Source organism: Nycticebus coucang, chromosome 9 (genome assembly GCF_027406575.1).
Source record: "Nycticebus coucang isolate mNycCou1 chromosome 9, mNycCou1.pri, whole genome shotgun sequence".
Classification (NCBI taxonomy): Eukaryota; Metazoa; Chordata; class Mammalia; order Primates; family Lorisidae; genus Nycticebus; species Nycticebus coucang.
Window position 1 is genome coordinate 131,340,698 of NC_069788.1, and position 15,242 is coordinate 131,355,939.

Below are 15,242 nucleotides of genomic sequence, written 5' to 3' on the forward strand. Positions count from 1 at the left end.
TCTGTCTTTGCTTATACTATACCTTCTTCCTGAAATGGTTTTGCTTCTCTTTGATTCTGTCCTATACTAAACTCGTAAGTTTCCTATAAGAAGCTGTCCCTCATCCTACCATTCCTCATGGACAGGGTGATTCCTCTGATTCCTGGAACAGATTTTCATCACTTCCATAAGTAATATGGTATGTGTAACAGAAGATTAGCCACCTGTGGAGTTTTGTGTCTACATTTTCATGCTTAGAACAATGCCAAGCACACAAAGGTTTGAATAGTGAAAAGAGTTTTCAATTCCATAGGAATTTTATTTAAACGTGTAAATATATGACAAAAGTATTTTTAAAGAATAATTTGTGGAAACATGACTTTAAATAGTGATTTAAATCATGATGATTTTGTTTAAAAACAATATTTTCCTTTACAATGCTGCCACCTAGTGTTGATGTGTTTAGGATTATGCCTTTGTATAGAACTGAAGGTTTTGGTTGGCAAGGCTTTTTTTTTTTAGTACATTCTTCTGTAGAACAATTTGATTTTGGACAAGTCAGCTTTGTATTTATTTTGGAATGAACTACATTTAATAACTTTAGAGTTAATAAAGGTGAGATGTTAATTCTACGCAAAGAAGGACACTTTTTGAAATTCTCTTGTCTGATAAGATTAATGCATATCAGTTACTCTAAAGAAGCAAGATTTTCTTTATCAGTTAGTCTATCCCTTTTTAAAAAAATCTTACATTTTTTGCTAACAGAATCACTGAATTGATGGGATATGAGCCAGAAGAACTTTTGGGTCGCTCAATTTATGAATATTATCATGCTTTGGATTCTGATCATCTGACCAAAACTCATCATGATAGTAAGTACAATGGAAGAATTCATAGTTACTCTGATTATTTAACTCTTGCAATCTCTTTACTATTTGGCTGTCTAGCTTTCTGGTTAAAACTAACCAGTCTTCCTAGACTAAATGTGTTAACAGACCTCTTCATAAAGGATCTTGACTGTTAAATCTGCGTTTTATATTTGTTACGATAAATATCAGTGAAAGTATAATCATTTAGTAATGTATAAAACTTCCCTAACATTTTAAATACAAAGACTTTTTAAAAAATCAAATGTTGGCAGTGCCTGTGGCTCAAATGGAGTAGGGCGCCAGCCCCATATGCCGGAAGTGGCAGGTTCAAACCCAGCCCTGGCCAAAAACTGCAACAACAACAAAAAAAAGTCAAATGTTGTAGAGCATCATTTTTATAATCTAAATTTCAGAACAGTGGTTGATATACATACATAGAAGGCACTTAAGAAATACGTGTCCAGTCGGTGTGAAAGTGGTCACTGTCGTGCACACGTGGTAACAAGTGCCCTTGATAGAAGACACGATTCTGAGTTTTACTTGAATTAATGTTATTTAAGATGCCAAAGTATGTTACACTTTCTAATTTCTCACTTGCCTGTTTAATCTGAACCCAACATGACTTTCCAATGTAAGTGGGGATACCTGCATGCCTCTCAGTGTGATTAGTCTTGCACCAAAGAACAGGCCCATATCTGCAATGAGAGCCCCAGAACTTAGACAAAATTGTTTTTTGGTTTTTGGGTTTTTTGAGACAGAGTCTCACTATGTTGCCCTCAGTAGAGTTCTGTGCTGTCACAGCTCACAGCAACCTCAAGCTCTTAGGCTTAAGCGATTCTCTTGCCTCAGCCTCCCAAGTACCTGGGACTACAAGCACTCGCCATAACGCCCGGCTATTTTTTATTTTTAATTGTAGTTGTCATTGTTGTTTAGCAGGCCCAGGCCCGGCTCAACTCGCCAGCCCCAGTGTATGTGGCTGGCGCCATAACCACAGAGCTACGGGCACCGAGCTATGACAAAATTGTTACTATGATTTATACAGTACTTTGTCCTAAGTCAATAATTAGATTACTCATTGCCAAAAGGAGTTCAAATGTGCCAAGTACAGCTTTTTGAAGCATCTTTGGTTCTATGGAAACTATAGCAGGAATTTAAGGAAGTGATAGCAATACCACTTTCTTGACTATTTCCTATGGAATCAAGGTCATTCATCGCTAGTCTGATGCTTTCAATGTAAGTCATTAGGGGAATTTTAATCACTGCTCTTGTTTCTGGCTTTTGTTTTATTCAAAGTGAAGATTGGCAAGAAAGGAGTTTTATTGCAGGGGATGGGTTTAGAAGAAGAAAGTAGATATATTTTCAGCTATGTTAAGGCTTTCTCTTGCTCTATCAATTTAAGCAGTTACATATGATTTCATTAACATAAGCATTTCTCCCTTTTTCTAGAACAATAGGCAACATTCAACGTCTATTGATATGATGGAAAATTCAAAGTTTAAATATTTTCTCTACATGATTGTTTTCCTTTCCACTTTTAGTGTTTACTAAGGGACAGGTCACCACAGGACAGTACAGGATGCTTGCCAAAAGAGGTGGATACGTTTGGGTTGAAACTCAAGCAACCGTCATCTATAACACCAAGAACTCTCAACCACAATGCATTGTTTGTGTAAATTATGTTGTGAGGTAAGCTTGAGAAATAAACATTTTTGGAGAGCAAAGAAGTAACTCTTTTTGTATGCCCTGTTCATTTACTGAAAAAGAGAAGATTAAAAACATTAATTGAATTTGGCTGGGCTTGGTGGCTCAGACCTAAGATCCCAGAACTTTGTGAGGTCAAGCTTGTGCCCAGGAATTCAAAACCAGCCTGTGTAACATAGCAAGAGCAAATGTCTACAAAAAACTTCTTAAAATTAGCTGAGTGCATGGCACACACCTATAGTACCAGCTACTTGGGAGGGGCCAAAATGGGGGGAATCATTGGAGCCTGGGAATTCAAGGCTCCACCAGGGGTGGCAGAGCAAGACTCTTTCTCTCTTTAAAAAAAAAAAAAAAAAAAAAAAACTGGAATTAATTTCACTTTAACATTTCTATCAAATTAAGATTTTCAGCACTGTGACCTTGGTTTCCCGTCCAGCTATTCCTTGGTGATGTCACTAAATACTGTCAAATCTGTGGATTAGTTTGTCCTAATCATGCAGCTGTTAGCATATCCTAGCTCAAGACGGCTATGTTATTTTCTGCAGGGAGAATACTGGCCTTGGAGTAGTTAGGTTTGTGTCATAGCTCTGATTCTGAAAATCTGTTTGTGTCCTTGTGTACTTGACTGCAAATTTCCTTGTCACGACCACTTTTCCCAAAGAATATATGAAGTTTTCAATTGAAATTACTATCTTGTACTGTGAATCCTATTAAGTCTTTATTTCATATTGGCATTTTAAAACCCTAAAAGTGACAAAGTATGCATGAAAGATGATGCATCTCAAGGAATTTTAGTCTTAAAATGTCCCTTTCCCTTTTTCTTTCTTTTCTTTTTTTTTCAGGGGGCGGGTCTCAGTATGTTTGCCTAGGCTAGAGTGCATGGAACCATCATACTAACTCCAGCCTCTAAACCTCAGACTTCTGGGCTCAAGCAGTTCTCTTACCTCAGCCTCCCTAGTAGCTGGAACTACAGGCATTTGCACCATACATGGCTAATTCTTTTTAATTTTTTTGCAGAGGTGGGGTCTTGCTGTGTTGCTAAGGCTGGTCTTCAACTCTGGCCTCAAGTGGTCTTCTTGCCTGAGCCTCCCTCAGTGCTGGGATTATAGGCATGAGCCACCTTACCCAGCAGTTCCTCTTTTTCTCCTTGTAGCAAGTATTCATTTAAAGATCACTAATTTCTCTTTTTTTGGCAGTGGTATTATTCAGCACGACTTGATTTTCTCCCTTCAACAAACAGAATGTGTCCTTAAACCAGTTGAATCTTCAGATATGAAAATGACTCAGCTGTTCACCAAAGTTGAATCAGAGGATACAAGTAGTCTCTTTGATAAACTTAAAAAGGAACCCGATGCTTTAACTTTGCTGGCCCCAGCAGCTGGAGACACAATCATATCTTTAGATTTTGGCAGCAATGGTGGGTATTTAGTTAGTTACTTTCTTCATGTCCTAAACCATAGTTGTTGCTGCATTCCCCATTTCAACAAAACAAAAGTTTGACATTTTTTGTTAGACATATAGTCTTCAGCACATTTTCATTTTGATGGAAAGTATTTGCTTAAATATTTTTGCCCCTGTAATTTCTTAGCATTCTTTCTTCTTTCACATTGCCAGGAATTGTACTTCAGAGTGTCCTTAAGGTATTTCTTCTTGTCACATAAATTTTTCCCAGCTACTCTGCTGTCTCTGTAACTTGCTGTCATAACATCAAACATTAAAAATGAAAACTATAATTTCAAGCTGGGTTAATTTTAACATATAAAAGGATTGCCATTGCTACTCTTATGCCCTAGGGAATAACATGAGTTGTTAAGAATGGGCTAGAAGGATAGCCTAGACTTACGGTTACACCAAAATGTTTGTACATTTTCAATTAGGGAAAATTTAGTAACATTTTTGGGTTTTGGTGAATGGAACATAAATTTCTGTATATTAAAATTCTTATACACTTTGGACTAACTAATGTTCTTCCCCATAGACACAGAAACTGATGACCAACAACTCGAGGAAGTTCCATTGTATAATGATGTAATGCTTCCCTCACCCAATGAAAAATTACAGAATTTAAATTTGGCAATGTCTCCACTACCTGCCTCTGAAACTCCAAAGCCACTTCGAAGTAGTGCTGACCCTGCACTCAATCAAGAAGTTGCATTAAAATTAGAACCAAACCCAGAGTCGCTGGAGCTGTCTCTCACCATGCCCCAGATTCAGGATCAGCCACCCAGTCCTTCTGACGGAAGCACTAGACAGAGTTCCCCTGAGGTTGGTGTCATGATATTGGGAAAGGACAACTTTGAGTTTTCAGTCAGGAAAGTATTTGTAAATTTGATTCAAACTTTAATTTGAACCACATGTCACATTTTGTGTGTGTGTGTATTCTAGCATTTTAAAATTACAGAAGGTATTAGCCTAACTTAGAGCTCAGCATACGTTTTAGACACAAACATAATCAGGAACATTGGAAGGAGCTGGCTTAACAGAAACCAAAAGGTGAAACTTAGGTTGTTTGTATACATATTTATGTCAATAAGACAAAATCTTGAATTTGGACATTCAAAGAGAATAATACTGTGTATGCACAAGATAGCCCCAGACTGTATCTATTACCCCTTTCAGTTGGAGAATTGTCTGGTGGCAACAGGCTTTTTAAATGGGAAAGGTCCAGTTTAGCCTTATTTCCATCACTATTTTCAAAATTCTGGATAAGGGTAAGTCTTATACAGAATACTTAATAATTGGTCCTCTTAGGCTTGGCGCCTGTGGCTCAGCGGCCAGGGCGCCAGCCACATACACCAGAGCTGGCGGGTTTGAACCCAGCCTGGGCCTGCCAAACAACGACAACTACCACAAAAAAATAGCCAGGCGTTGTGGTGGGCGCCGGTAGTCCCAGCTACTTGGGAGGCTGAGGAGAGAGAATCGCTTAAGCCCAAGAGTTTGAGGTTGCTGTGAGCTGTGATGCCAAGGCACTCTGCCAAGGGAGACATAGTGAGACTCTGTCTCAAAAAGAAAAAAGAAAAATTGGCTTTTTAATACTAGATCTGTCTTCATATCAATTATCCTATAAATGCAATAAAAATAGCTTTAAAGGCTAGGCTGGCCAAACTAGAAGTGTCACGTTAGGCTTTTTCTAGATCTAGAATGATTCAATTTCAGAGCTTCCTGCATCTAAAAATGGAAAAAGTAAATACATTTAATTCCTTTTTCAGCCTACCAGTCCCAGCGAATATTGTTTTTATGTGGATAGTGACATGGTCAATGAATTCAAGTTGGAATTGGTAGAAAAACTTTTTGCTGAAGACACAGAAGCAAAGAATCCATTTTCTACTCAGGTATGTCAACTTGTTTATTATATTTTATATTAAATTTTATTAATTGTTAGTCTATAGTGACTTTAACTTGCTTTTTATTTACAACATGAGGCCACTATAAAGATTCATGTGTGTGTTGTTTTCAAGGACACTGACTTAGACCTGGAGATGTTAGCCCCCTATATCCCAATGGATGATGACTTCCAGTTACGTTCCTTCGATCAGTTGTCACCTTTAGAAAGTGGTTCCTCAAGCCCTCAAGGCACCACTACGGAATTCCAGCAGACTCACACAGAAGAACCTACTCTTAATGCCACCACTAACACCGCCACCACTGATGAATTAAAACCAGTGGCAAAAGATGGTGTGGACGACATTAAAATACTGATTGTATCTCCATCTCCTCCCCACCACGTACATAAAGAGACGACTAGTGCCACAAGATCGCCATACAGTGATGCTCCAAGTCGGACCGCCTCCCCTACCAGAGCAGGAAAAGGAGTCCCAGAACAGACAGAAAAGTCACATCCAAGAAGCCCTAACATGTTATCTGTTGCTTTGAGTCAAAGGTATTTAAAAGTTCTAGTCCTTTCATTATTTTTGAAAAAATGTGTGTGATGGTAAATGGTTTCTAAACATGCAGCAAACCTCCTAATATGTATGCTTTAGAGGAACATAAAACTGATATACAAATCTCAAAATAAGCACTCAAACTATTTCTAAAATAGCCTATATATTTATTTTTTCTAAACATATCACCTATCTAAATGTATATAGCACCTTTAAAAATAAAATCCAGCCAATAAGTTCTATAAATGTAGAAGAGTTGGCCAAGACATACTTCTAGTTGTTTAAATCAGACTAGTTAACTGTCCTCACTAGTATAATGTTTCTATTTCTTTTTTTTTTTTTCGTAGAGACAGAGTCTCACTTTATGGCCCTTGGTAGAGTGCCGTGGCCTCACACAGCTCACAGCAACCTCCAACTCCTGGGCTTAAGCAATTCTCTTGCCTCAGCCTCCCGAGCAGCTGGGACTACAGGCGCCCGCCACAACGCCCAGCTATTTTTTGGTTGCAGTTTGGCTGGGGCCAGGTTTGAACCCGCCACCCTCGGTATATGGGGCTAGTACCTTACCGACTGAGCCACAGGCGCCGCCCATGTTTCTATTTCTTAAAGCTCTTTTTAAGCTTCCTGGAGGAAAAACCTTTCTAACTTCAAGGCCATTTCCAATGGTCCATTCCAATTGAGCAGAATGGGATTTAATCGCAGCATTCAATGTAGATATTTACAAGCCTTGTTTTTAAGTTTCATTATATATAGTTACTTGTATTAAAGTTGCTTTTATTTTTTATTATGTATTTGTAGAAAATTAGTTGTTTTATAGGCTAAATCAGTTTTTGAGGTCTACACCAAGAATGGAAGCATGATTTATGACGTTGCTTTATGGAGCTAGTTTGAACAAACATATAGACCTGACTTGATTTTTAAGTAATAATTTCTATGTATAATTTTTAGTGAGGTTTGACATATTTTAAATTTGAGGTTATACTGGGCGAGGTGGCTTACACCAGTAATCCTAGCACTTTGGGAGGCCAAGGTGGATGAATCACTTGAGCTCAGGGGTTTGAGACCAGCCTAAGCAAGAGTGAGAATCCATCTCCACGAAAAATAGAAAAATTAGCCAGGCATGGTGGTGGGCACCTGTACTCACAACTACATGGGAAGCCGAGGCAAGAGGATCACTTGAGCCCAATAGTTTGAGGTTGCTGTGAGCTATGACACCACAGCAGTCAACCCTGGGCAACTGAGTGAGACTCTGTCTCAAAAACAATAATAATAAAATAAAATTGAGGCTATGGCAAGAAGAAAGAAGTTTTTACTGGTCAGTGTGGAGGAGAGAAATTCCTTCTCTACTGTGTCTGTATTAAGCCAGTATCAGTCACTACAGGAAAAAAGCACTGCCCTATTTTGAGCACACTGCTTTTTTTCCTGCCCAGTATTACCATCTCTATCTAGAGTGCTAGGAGAGGTTTTTTCCTTGAGCCAGGAAATGATCTTGGGACTTAAGAAGAATTCAGAAGTACTACTAGGGCGTGACAGAGTCTTGGGCATTTTAGTGATACTGTTAACTTAGCTCAGGACCTAATGGGTAGTACACCCTCAGTTGGCAGTTGTTGGACTAATAGATCCATGAGTATGGTATAGAAATGACAGTGACTCGTAAAGTACTACTACTAAGATGATAGTCAAATGAGAGAGTTACAGTTCATAAAGGTAACGTGTTTATATAAGAATTTTTAAAACTGCCTATTTATAGAATAGAGGTTTTATAAAATTTTTAAAAACAAAAGTAAACTGTATATGGGAGAGTAGTTGGGCATTCTCAACCGTCTAGCACAGAGCAAGGAGCCATTATGATTACGTATTGCGAGGGGGGTTCTTGAAAAGCAAAATAACGTACAACAAAACTGATATTCCTGACTCATTAAAACAGTTCACTATTTAATATTAATTTTAGATACGGACAATTCAGGTGTGATAACCAGAGTGTTTGAGAGCAAAATAGCATAGTGACTCTAATTTTATATAACAATTCAGATATGCATAATTTAGAAATTTTCTGGGTCATTTGTTTTTTGTTTTAATTTTTGAGCGACAGAGTCTCACTCTATCTCCCAGGCTAGAGTGCAGTGGCACAGACATAGCTCACTGCAGCCTTCTACTCCTTGGTGAAATGATCCGCCTCAGCTTCCTAAGTAGCTGGGACTACAGGCGGGTTCCACCTGGCCCCATTGGAAAATTTTCTTATTAAAAATATTGAGCTTTGGCTTTAAGGTGATAAACTTTAGTAATTAGGAAAACTCTCTTGTGTAATATTACATTCCTTAAGGTTGGAAAACTAAGGTGTCATGTATTTTGTTTAGAAAAGCTCATTGGATATTTTTAAAAATAATAATACAAAGAACCATATTTTTATTTATCTATTTTTTTCTTTTTCAGAGCTACCGTCACTAAGGAAGAACTAAATCCAAAGATACTAGCTTTGCAGAATGCTCAGAGAAAGCGAAAAATGGAACATGATGGTTCACTTTTTCAAGCAGTAGGAATTGTAAGTGTGAGAGTAGTATGTTTTTCTCTTCTAGCTAATGGGCTATTCCTTATTTCTTCCAAATGCTAGTTATATTTTCAGAAGTTATACCTTTTTTTCTACTTGTACATATTGTTTTATAAAAAACAAATACTTAATGAATGCATTCTTAAATGCATAAAAATACCAAACAATTCAAATATATTTTAAATAAGAAGTGACGGTTTTCCCTTTCTCCACCCTCAGTATCACCACCGGTCTCATTCTCTTCCCTTGACTTTCCCTTATTAACCAAAATACCATGGTTTGGGGTAAGCCAAAATACCATGGTTTGGGGTACATGTAATCCACACAGGTATTTTTAGACCAAATTAACTGGATGGCACATGACCTTATCACAATAATATCTGCCTGTGTGTTATTAATAAACTTACACTGATTTCAAAGTTTTTGATCATAAAAACATTCAACACACTAAAATTGAGATAACTTTACTGTTTTTAGGGAACATTATTACAGCAGCCAGATGATCAAGCAACTCCTACATCACTTTCTTGGAAGCGTGTAAAAGGATGCAAATCTAGTGAACAGAATGGAATGGAGCAAAAGACAATTATTTTAATACCCTCTGGTTAGTTGGTTCTTTCTGCCCTTGAACATCACAAAGACAATTCAAATATATGAAACTTTTTAATATAGGAACTTTATTCCAAGTGAGAGTGACGATAGTTCCTTAGCAAGATGAAAAAGTAAAGTAGCATTTCATCTAATGGAAGGAATGCAGGGATAGATATTTCAAGACAAAACTTTCATTTTTTAGTAATTCTCTTTAATAAATCTATGTATTTTTGCTATCAATATTGATAGAAGCTGAAACTTGTGAATTTGTATTTTTTTCTAAATTGATTTATCACCCCTTTGTACCTTCATTGCATCTTGTAAACACTCTGACGTAGGTAGCAGTGTAAACACTTCATTGTACCTTGTTTACACAGCTGTGGTTTTGTCAGATAAAGATCATTTACAGAAGTATATTTGCTTTACTTTGTGCAATACCTAACCCATAGTGGGTGTTTAGTAAATACTCATGACTGAATGAATAAATCCCTAAGTCTGTCTCTTTGTTTTTTCAGATCTAGCATGTAGACTGCTGGGGCAATCACTGGATGAGAGTGGATTACCACAGCTGACCAGTTACGATTGTGAAGTTAATGCTCCTGTACAAGGCAGCAGAAACCTACTGCAGGGGGAAGAATTACTCAGAGCTTTGGATCAAGTTAACTGAGCTTTTTCATAATTTCATTCCTTTTTTGGACACTGGTGGCTCATTACCTAAAGCAGTCTATTTATATTTTCTATATCTAATTTTAGAAGCCTGGCTACAATACTGCACAAACTTGGTTAGTTTGAATTTGATCCCCTTTCTACTTAATTTACATTAATGCTCTTTCTTAGTATGTTCCAGATCACAGCTCATTTTCACAGTTCTATTGCATTGCAGTAGCATCATTTTTAAAATGCACCTTTTTATTTATTTATTTTTGGCTAGGGACTTTGTCCCTTTTCGAATTATTTTTAATAAGATGCCAATATAATTTTTTAAAGAAGGCAGTAACCGTTATCTCATCATGATTATAGGCAGTTGAAAAATTTTTACTCAGTTTTTTCACATTTTACATAAATAATAATGCTTTGCCAGCAGTACATGGTAGCCACAATTGCACAATATATTTTCTTAAAAAATACCAGCAGTTACTCATGGAATATATTCTGCGTTTATAAAACTAGTTTTTAAGAAGAAATTTTTTTTTTGGCCTATAAAATTGTTAAACCTGAAACATGACGTTAATCATATAATAATGATTCTTAAATGCTGTGTGGTTTATTATTTAAATGGGTAAAGCCATTGACACGATATTGAAAGATACGCATATATCTGGAAGGTATGTGACGTTTATTTGGATAAAATTCTCAATTCAGAGAAATCATCTGATGTTTCTTTAGTCACTTTGCAGCTCAAAAGAAAACAATACCCTGTGTAGTTGTACAAGTTTATGATAATATTGTGTAATTGGTATTAAGCTTAAATGTTCTGCCTACCCTGTTGATATAAAGATATTTTGAGCAGACTGTAAACAAGAAAAAAAATCATGCATTGTTAGCAAAATTGCCTAGTACATTAATTTGCTCAAAATATGATGTTTGATTTTATGCACTTTGTCGCTATTAACATCTTTCTTTTTTCATATAGATTTCAATAATTGAGTAATTTTAGAAGCATTATTTTAGAATATATAGTTGTCACAGTAAACATCTTGTTTTTCTATGTACATTGTACAAATTTTTCATTCCTTTTTCTCTTTGTGGTTGGATCTAACACTAACTGTATTGTTTTGTTACATCAAATAAACATCTTCTGTGGACCAGGCTCCCTTTGATCACCTTTTATATTTAATATTTGCTTCAACACTTCTAATTCATAAAATTATTTACCACCAATACTGTATATTGAGTCCCTACATAACAACCATAATGTTCTATTGTAAAGAGTATGTTTGCAGAAATATTTATAAATTTTGGAGCCTATTAGAGTATAAAATGCAAAATTTGAATATTTTGAACATGAATAGGACAAGTGAAGAATATCCTGAACATTATACTCATGTAATGTTGTAAAGGCTACAGTTTCCTCTAAAGAGTTCTAATCTATTCTCATTGACAAATAAATTTAGACCTCAAATGATTTGTTCCAGCCCTAAAAGATAACAGATGGCAGACCAAAGATTTAAACCTAGGTCTTCTGACTCTACAGTCAAACTTAATCTTAGTTTATTTTTGTTTTAATGATTTATTTATTTATTAAAGGTTTTTTAAATGTTTTTTTCTCTTTGTTAACCATGCACTTATTCATCAACACAACCTTATAAGGGAGGAATTACTGTTAATCTCACTGCCCAGATAGAAAACTGAATCTTCAGGAGTTTCTTAGAAGCTAACAGTTGGAATGTATTGGAGCTGCTGGACCCCCAAGGGCTAGGGCTGTGTGCCTTGTGGACACATCCCATGGGTAATCATCTCCCTGCCTCCCTAATGCTGCCGTGAGCTCCCGACTCTCAGAACCTCAGATGCTGCTAGCTGCCTGAGTCGCTCCTGAGCTGGCCTAGACCCTTAGGTGTCCCGGCTTGCAGCCTGGTACCACTGTTATCCCCACACTGACCTTCCTCCTCGGATTAGAACGATCTTGGGTGGTTCTGGTATCTCTAGCTACTTGCCTGGCACTTAAAAGCTTGCACTTCTTGACTACGTCCCTAACGTTGGGTACCCACTGAAGCTCACAGACTGCATATTCACCCCCTGACCCTCTGTACTTGACCACGTCCCTAATGTTGGCCACTCCCTAAAGGTCAAAGCCTGTTTATTCACCCCCTGACCCTCCATACTTGACCACATCCCTAATGTTGGCCACCCCCTGAAGCTCACAGACTGTGTATTTACCCCCTGACACTCCATACTTGACCATGTCCCTAATGTTGAGCACCCACTGAAGCTCACAGACTGCATATTCACCCACTGACCCTCCTTACTTGTCCACATCCCTAATGTTGGCTGCCCCCTAGAGCAAACAGACTGCATATTCACCCACTGACCCTTCTTACTTGACTACATCCCTAATATTGGACACACCCTGAAGCTCACAGACTGCGTATTCACCCCCTGACTCTACTTAACTTCACTACGTCCCTAAAGTTGGCCACCCCATGAAGCTCACAGACTGCGAATTCACCCCTTGACCCTCCTTACATGACCACGTCCCTAATGTTGGACACCCCCTGAAGCACACAGACTGCATATTCACTCCCTGACCCTCCCTTGACCATGTCCCTAATGTTGGCCACCACATGAAGCTCAGAGACTGCGTATTCACCCCCTGACCTCCATACCTGACCAGGTCCCTAATGTAGGCCACCCCCTGAAGTTCTCAGACTCCATATGCACCCCCAGACCCTTCTTACTTGACCACATCCCTAATGTTGCACACTCCCTGAACCTCACAGACTGCGTATTCACCTCCTGAACCTCCATACTTGACCACGTCCCTAATGTTGGCCACCGCCTGAAGCTCACAGACAGCATATTCACCCACTGACTCTCCATACTTCACCACGTCCCTAATGTTGGCCAACACCTGAAGCTAAGAGACTGCATATTCACTGCCAGGCCCTCCTTACGTGACCACGTCCCTAAGGTTGGCCATCCCCTGAAGCTCGCAGACTGCATATTCACCCCCTGACCCTCCATACTTGACTACCTCCCCAATGTTGGCCACCCCCTGAAGCTCACAGACTACAGATTCACCCCTGACCCTCCATACTTGACCACGTCCCTAATGTTGGACACCCCCTGAAGCTCACAGACTGAGAATTCACCCGCTGACCCTCCTTACTTGACCACGTCCCTAATGTTGGCCACAACCTGAAGCTCACAGACTGAGAATTCACCACTGACACTTCATACTTGACCACGTCCCTAATGTTGGCCACCCCTGAAGTTCACAGATTGCATATTCACCCCCGACCCTCCTTACTTGACAATATCCCTAAGGTTGGCTACCCCATGATGCTCACAGACTACATATTAACCCCCTGATTCTCCATACTTGACCACATCCCTAATGTTGGCCACCTCTTGAAGCTCACAGACTGCATATTCACCCCCTGACCCTCATTTCTTGACGACATCCTGAATGTTGGCCACCTCTTGAAGCTCACAGACTGCATATTCACCCCTTGACCCTCCTTACTTAACCACGTCCCTAATGTTAGCCACCCGCTGAAGCTCACAGACTGCATATTCACCCCTGACCCTCCCTACTTGACATGTCCCTAATGTTGGGCACCCCATGAAGCTCACAGACTGCGTATTCACCCCCTGATCCTCCATACTTGACCAGGTCCCTAATGTTGGCCAACCCTGAAGCTCAAAGCCTGCATATTCACTCCCTGACCCTTCCTACTTGACCAATCCCTAATGTAGGCCACCCCCTGAAGCTCACACACTGCATATTCACCCCTAGACCCTCCATACTTGACCACGTTCCTAATGTTGGGCACCTCCTGACGCACAGACTGCATATTTACCTACTGAACCTCCATACTTGACCACGTCCTTGAAGTTGGCCACGCCCTGAAGCTCACAGACTGCATATTCACCCCCGACCCTCCTTACTTGACACGTCCATAATGTTGGGGACCCCCTGAAACTCACACACTGGCATATTTACTCCCTGACTCTGCTTACTTGACTACGTCTCCAATGTTGGCCACCCCGTGAAGCTCACAGACTGCATATTCACCCTTGACCCTCCTCCTTGACCACGTCCCTAATGTTGGCCAGCCCCTGAAGCTCACAGACTGCATATTCACCCCCTGACCCTCCTTACTTGAAATGTCCATAATTTTGGGGACCCCCTGAAACACACACTGCATATTCACCCCCTGACCTTCCTTACTTGACTATGTCCCCAATGTTGGACATCCCCTGAAGCTCACAGACTGAGAATTCACCCTGTGACCCTCCTTACTTGACCACGTCCCTAATGTTGGCCACCCCCTGAAGCTCACAGACTGCATATTCACCCCTGACCCTTCATACTTGACCACGTTCCTAATGTTGGCCACCACTGAAGTTCACAGACTGCATATTCACCAACTGACCCTCCTTACTTGAAATGTCCCTAATGTTGGCCAACTCCTGAAGCTCACAGACTACATATTAATCCCCTGATCCTCCATACTTGACCACGTCCCTAATGTTGGCCACCTCTTGAAGCTCACAGACTGCATATTCACCCCCTGACCCTCCTTACTTGACTACGTCAATAATGTTGGCACCTCCTGAAGCTCACAGACTGCATATTCACCCCCTGACCCTCCTTACTTGACTACGTCAATAATGTTGGCACCTCCTGAAGCTCACAGACTGCATATTCACCCCCTGACCCTCCTTACTTGACTACGTCAATAATGTTGGCACCTCCTGAAGCTCACAGACTGCATATTCACCCCCTGACCCTCCTTACTTGACTACATCCCTAATGTTGGACACCCCTGAAGCTCACAGACTGCGAATTCATCCCCTGACCCACCATACTTGACCATGTCCCTAATGTTGGCCATCCCTGAAGTTCACAGACTACATATTCACCCCGTGACCCTCCTTTCATGACCACATCCCTAATGTTGGCCACCCCCTGAAGCTCACAGACTGCATATTCAACCCCTGACCCTCCATTCT

The 15,242-nt window shown here is 39.7% G+C and overlaps 1 protein-coding gene across 5 annotated transcripts in view; it reads left to right on the top strand.

Annotated features, from left to right (window-relative positions):
• The window catches only part of HIF1A (hypoxia inducible factor 1 subunit alpha), a 48,413-nt gene extending 37,037 nt beyond the window's left edge, over positions 1-11,376 (top strand). For 3 of the 5 annotated variants that reach the window (XM_053603176.1, XM_053603177.1, XM_053603180.1), the window contains exons 7-15: positions 745-851; positions 2,387-2,534; positions 3,746-3,966; positions 4,528-4,814; positions 5,759-5,881; positions 6,008-6,429; positions 8,861-8,969; positions 9,453-9,579; positions 10,082-11,376. In XM_053603176.1, coding sequence (XP_053459151.1) covers positions 745-851; positions 2,387-2,534; positions 3,746-3,966; positions 4,528-4,814; positions 5,759-5,881; positions 6,008-6,429; positions 8,861-8,969; positions 9,453-9,579; positions 10,082-10,233 — 1,696 coding nt within the window. In that variant the 3' untranslated portion in view covers positions 10,234-11,376. The remainder of the gene's footprint in view (positions 1-744; positions 852-2,386; positions 2,535-3,745; positions 3,967-4,527; positions 4,815-5,758; positions 5,882-6,007; positions 6,430-8,860; positions 8,970-9,452; positions 9,580-10,081) is intronic. The other 2 variants (XM_053603179.1, XM_053603178.1) reach the window with 2 other exon arrangements.
• The last annotated feature ends 3,866 nt before the right edge of the window (positions 11,377-15,242 follow it).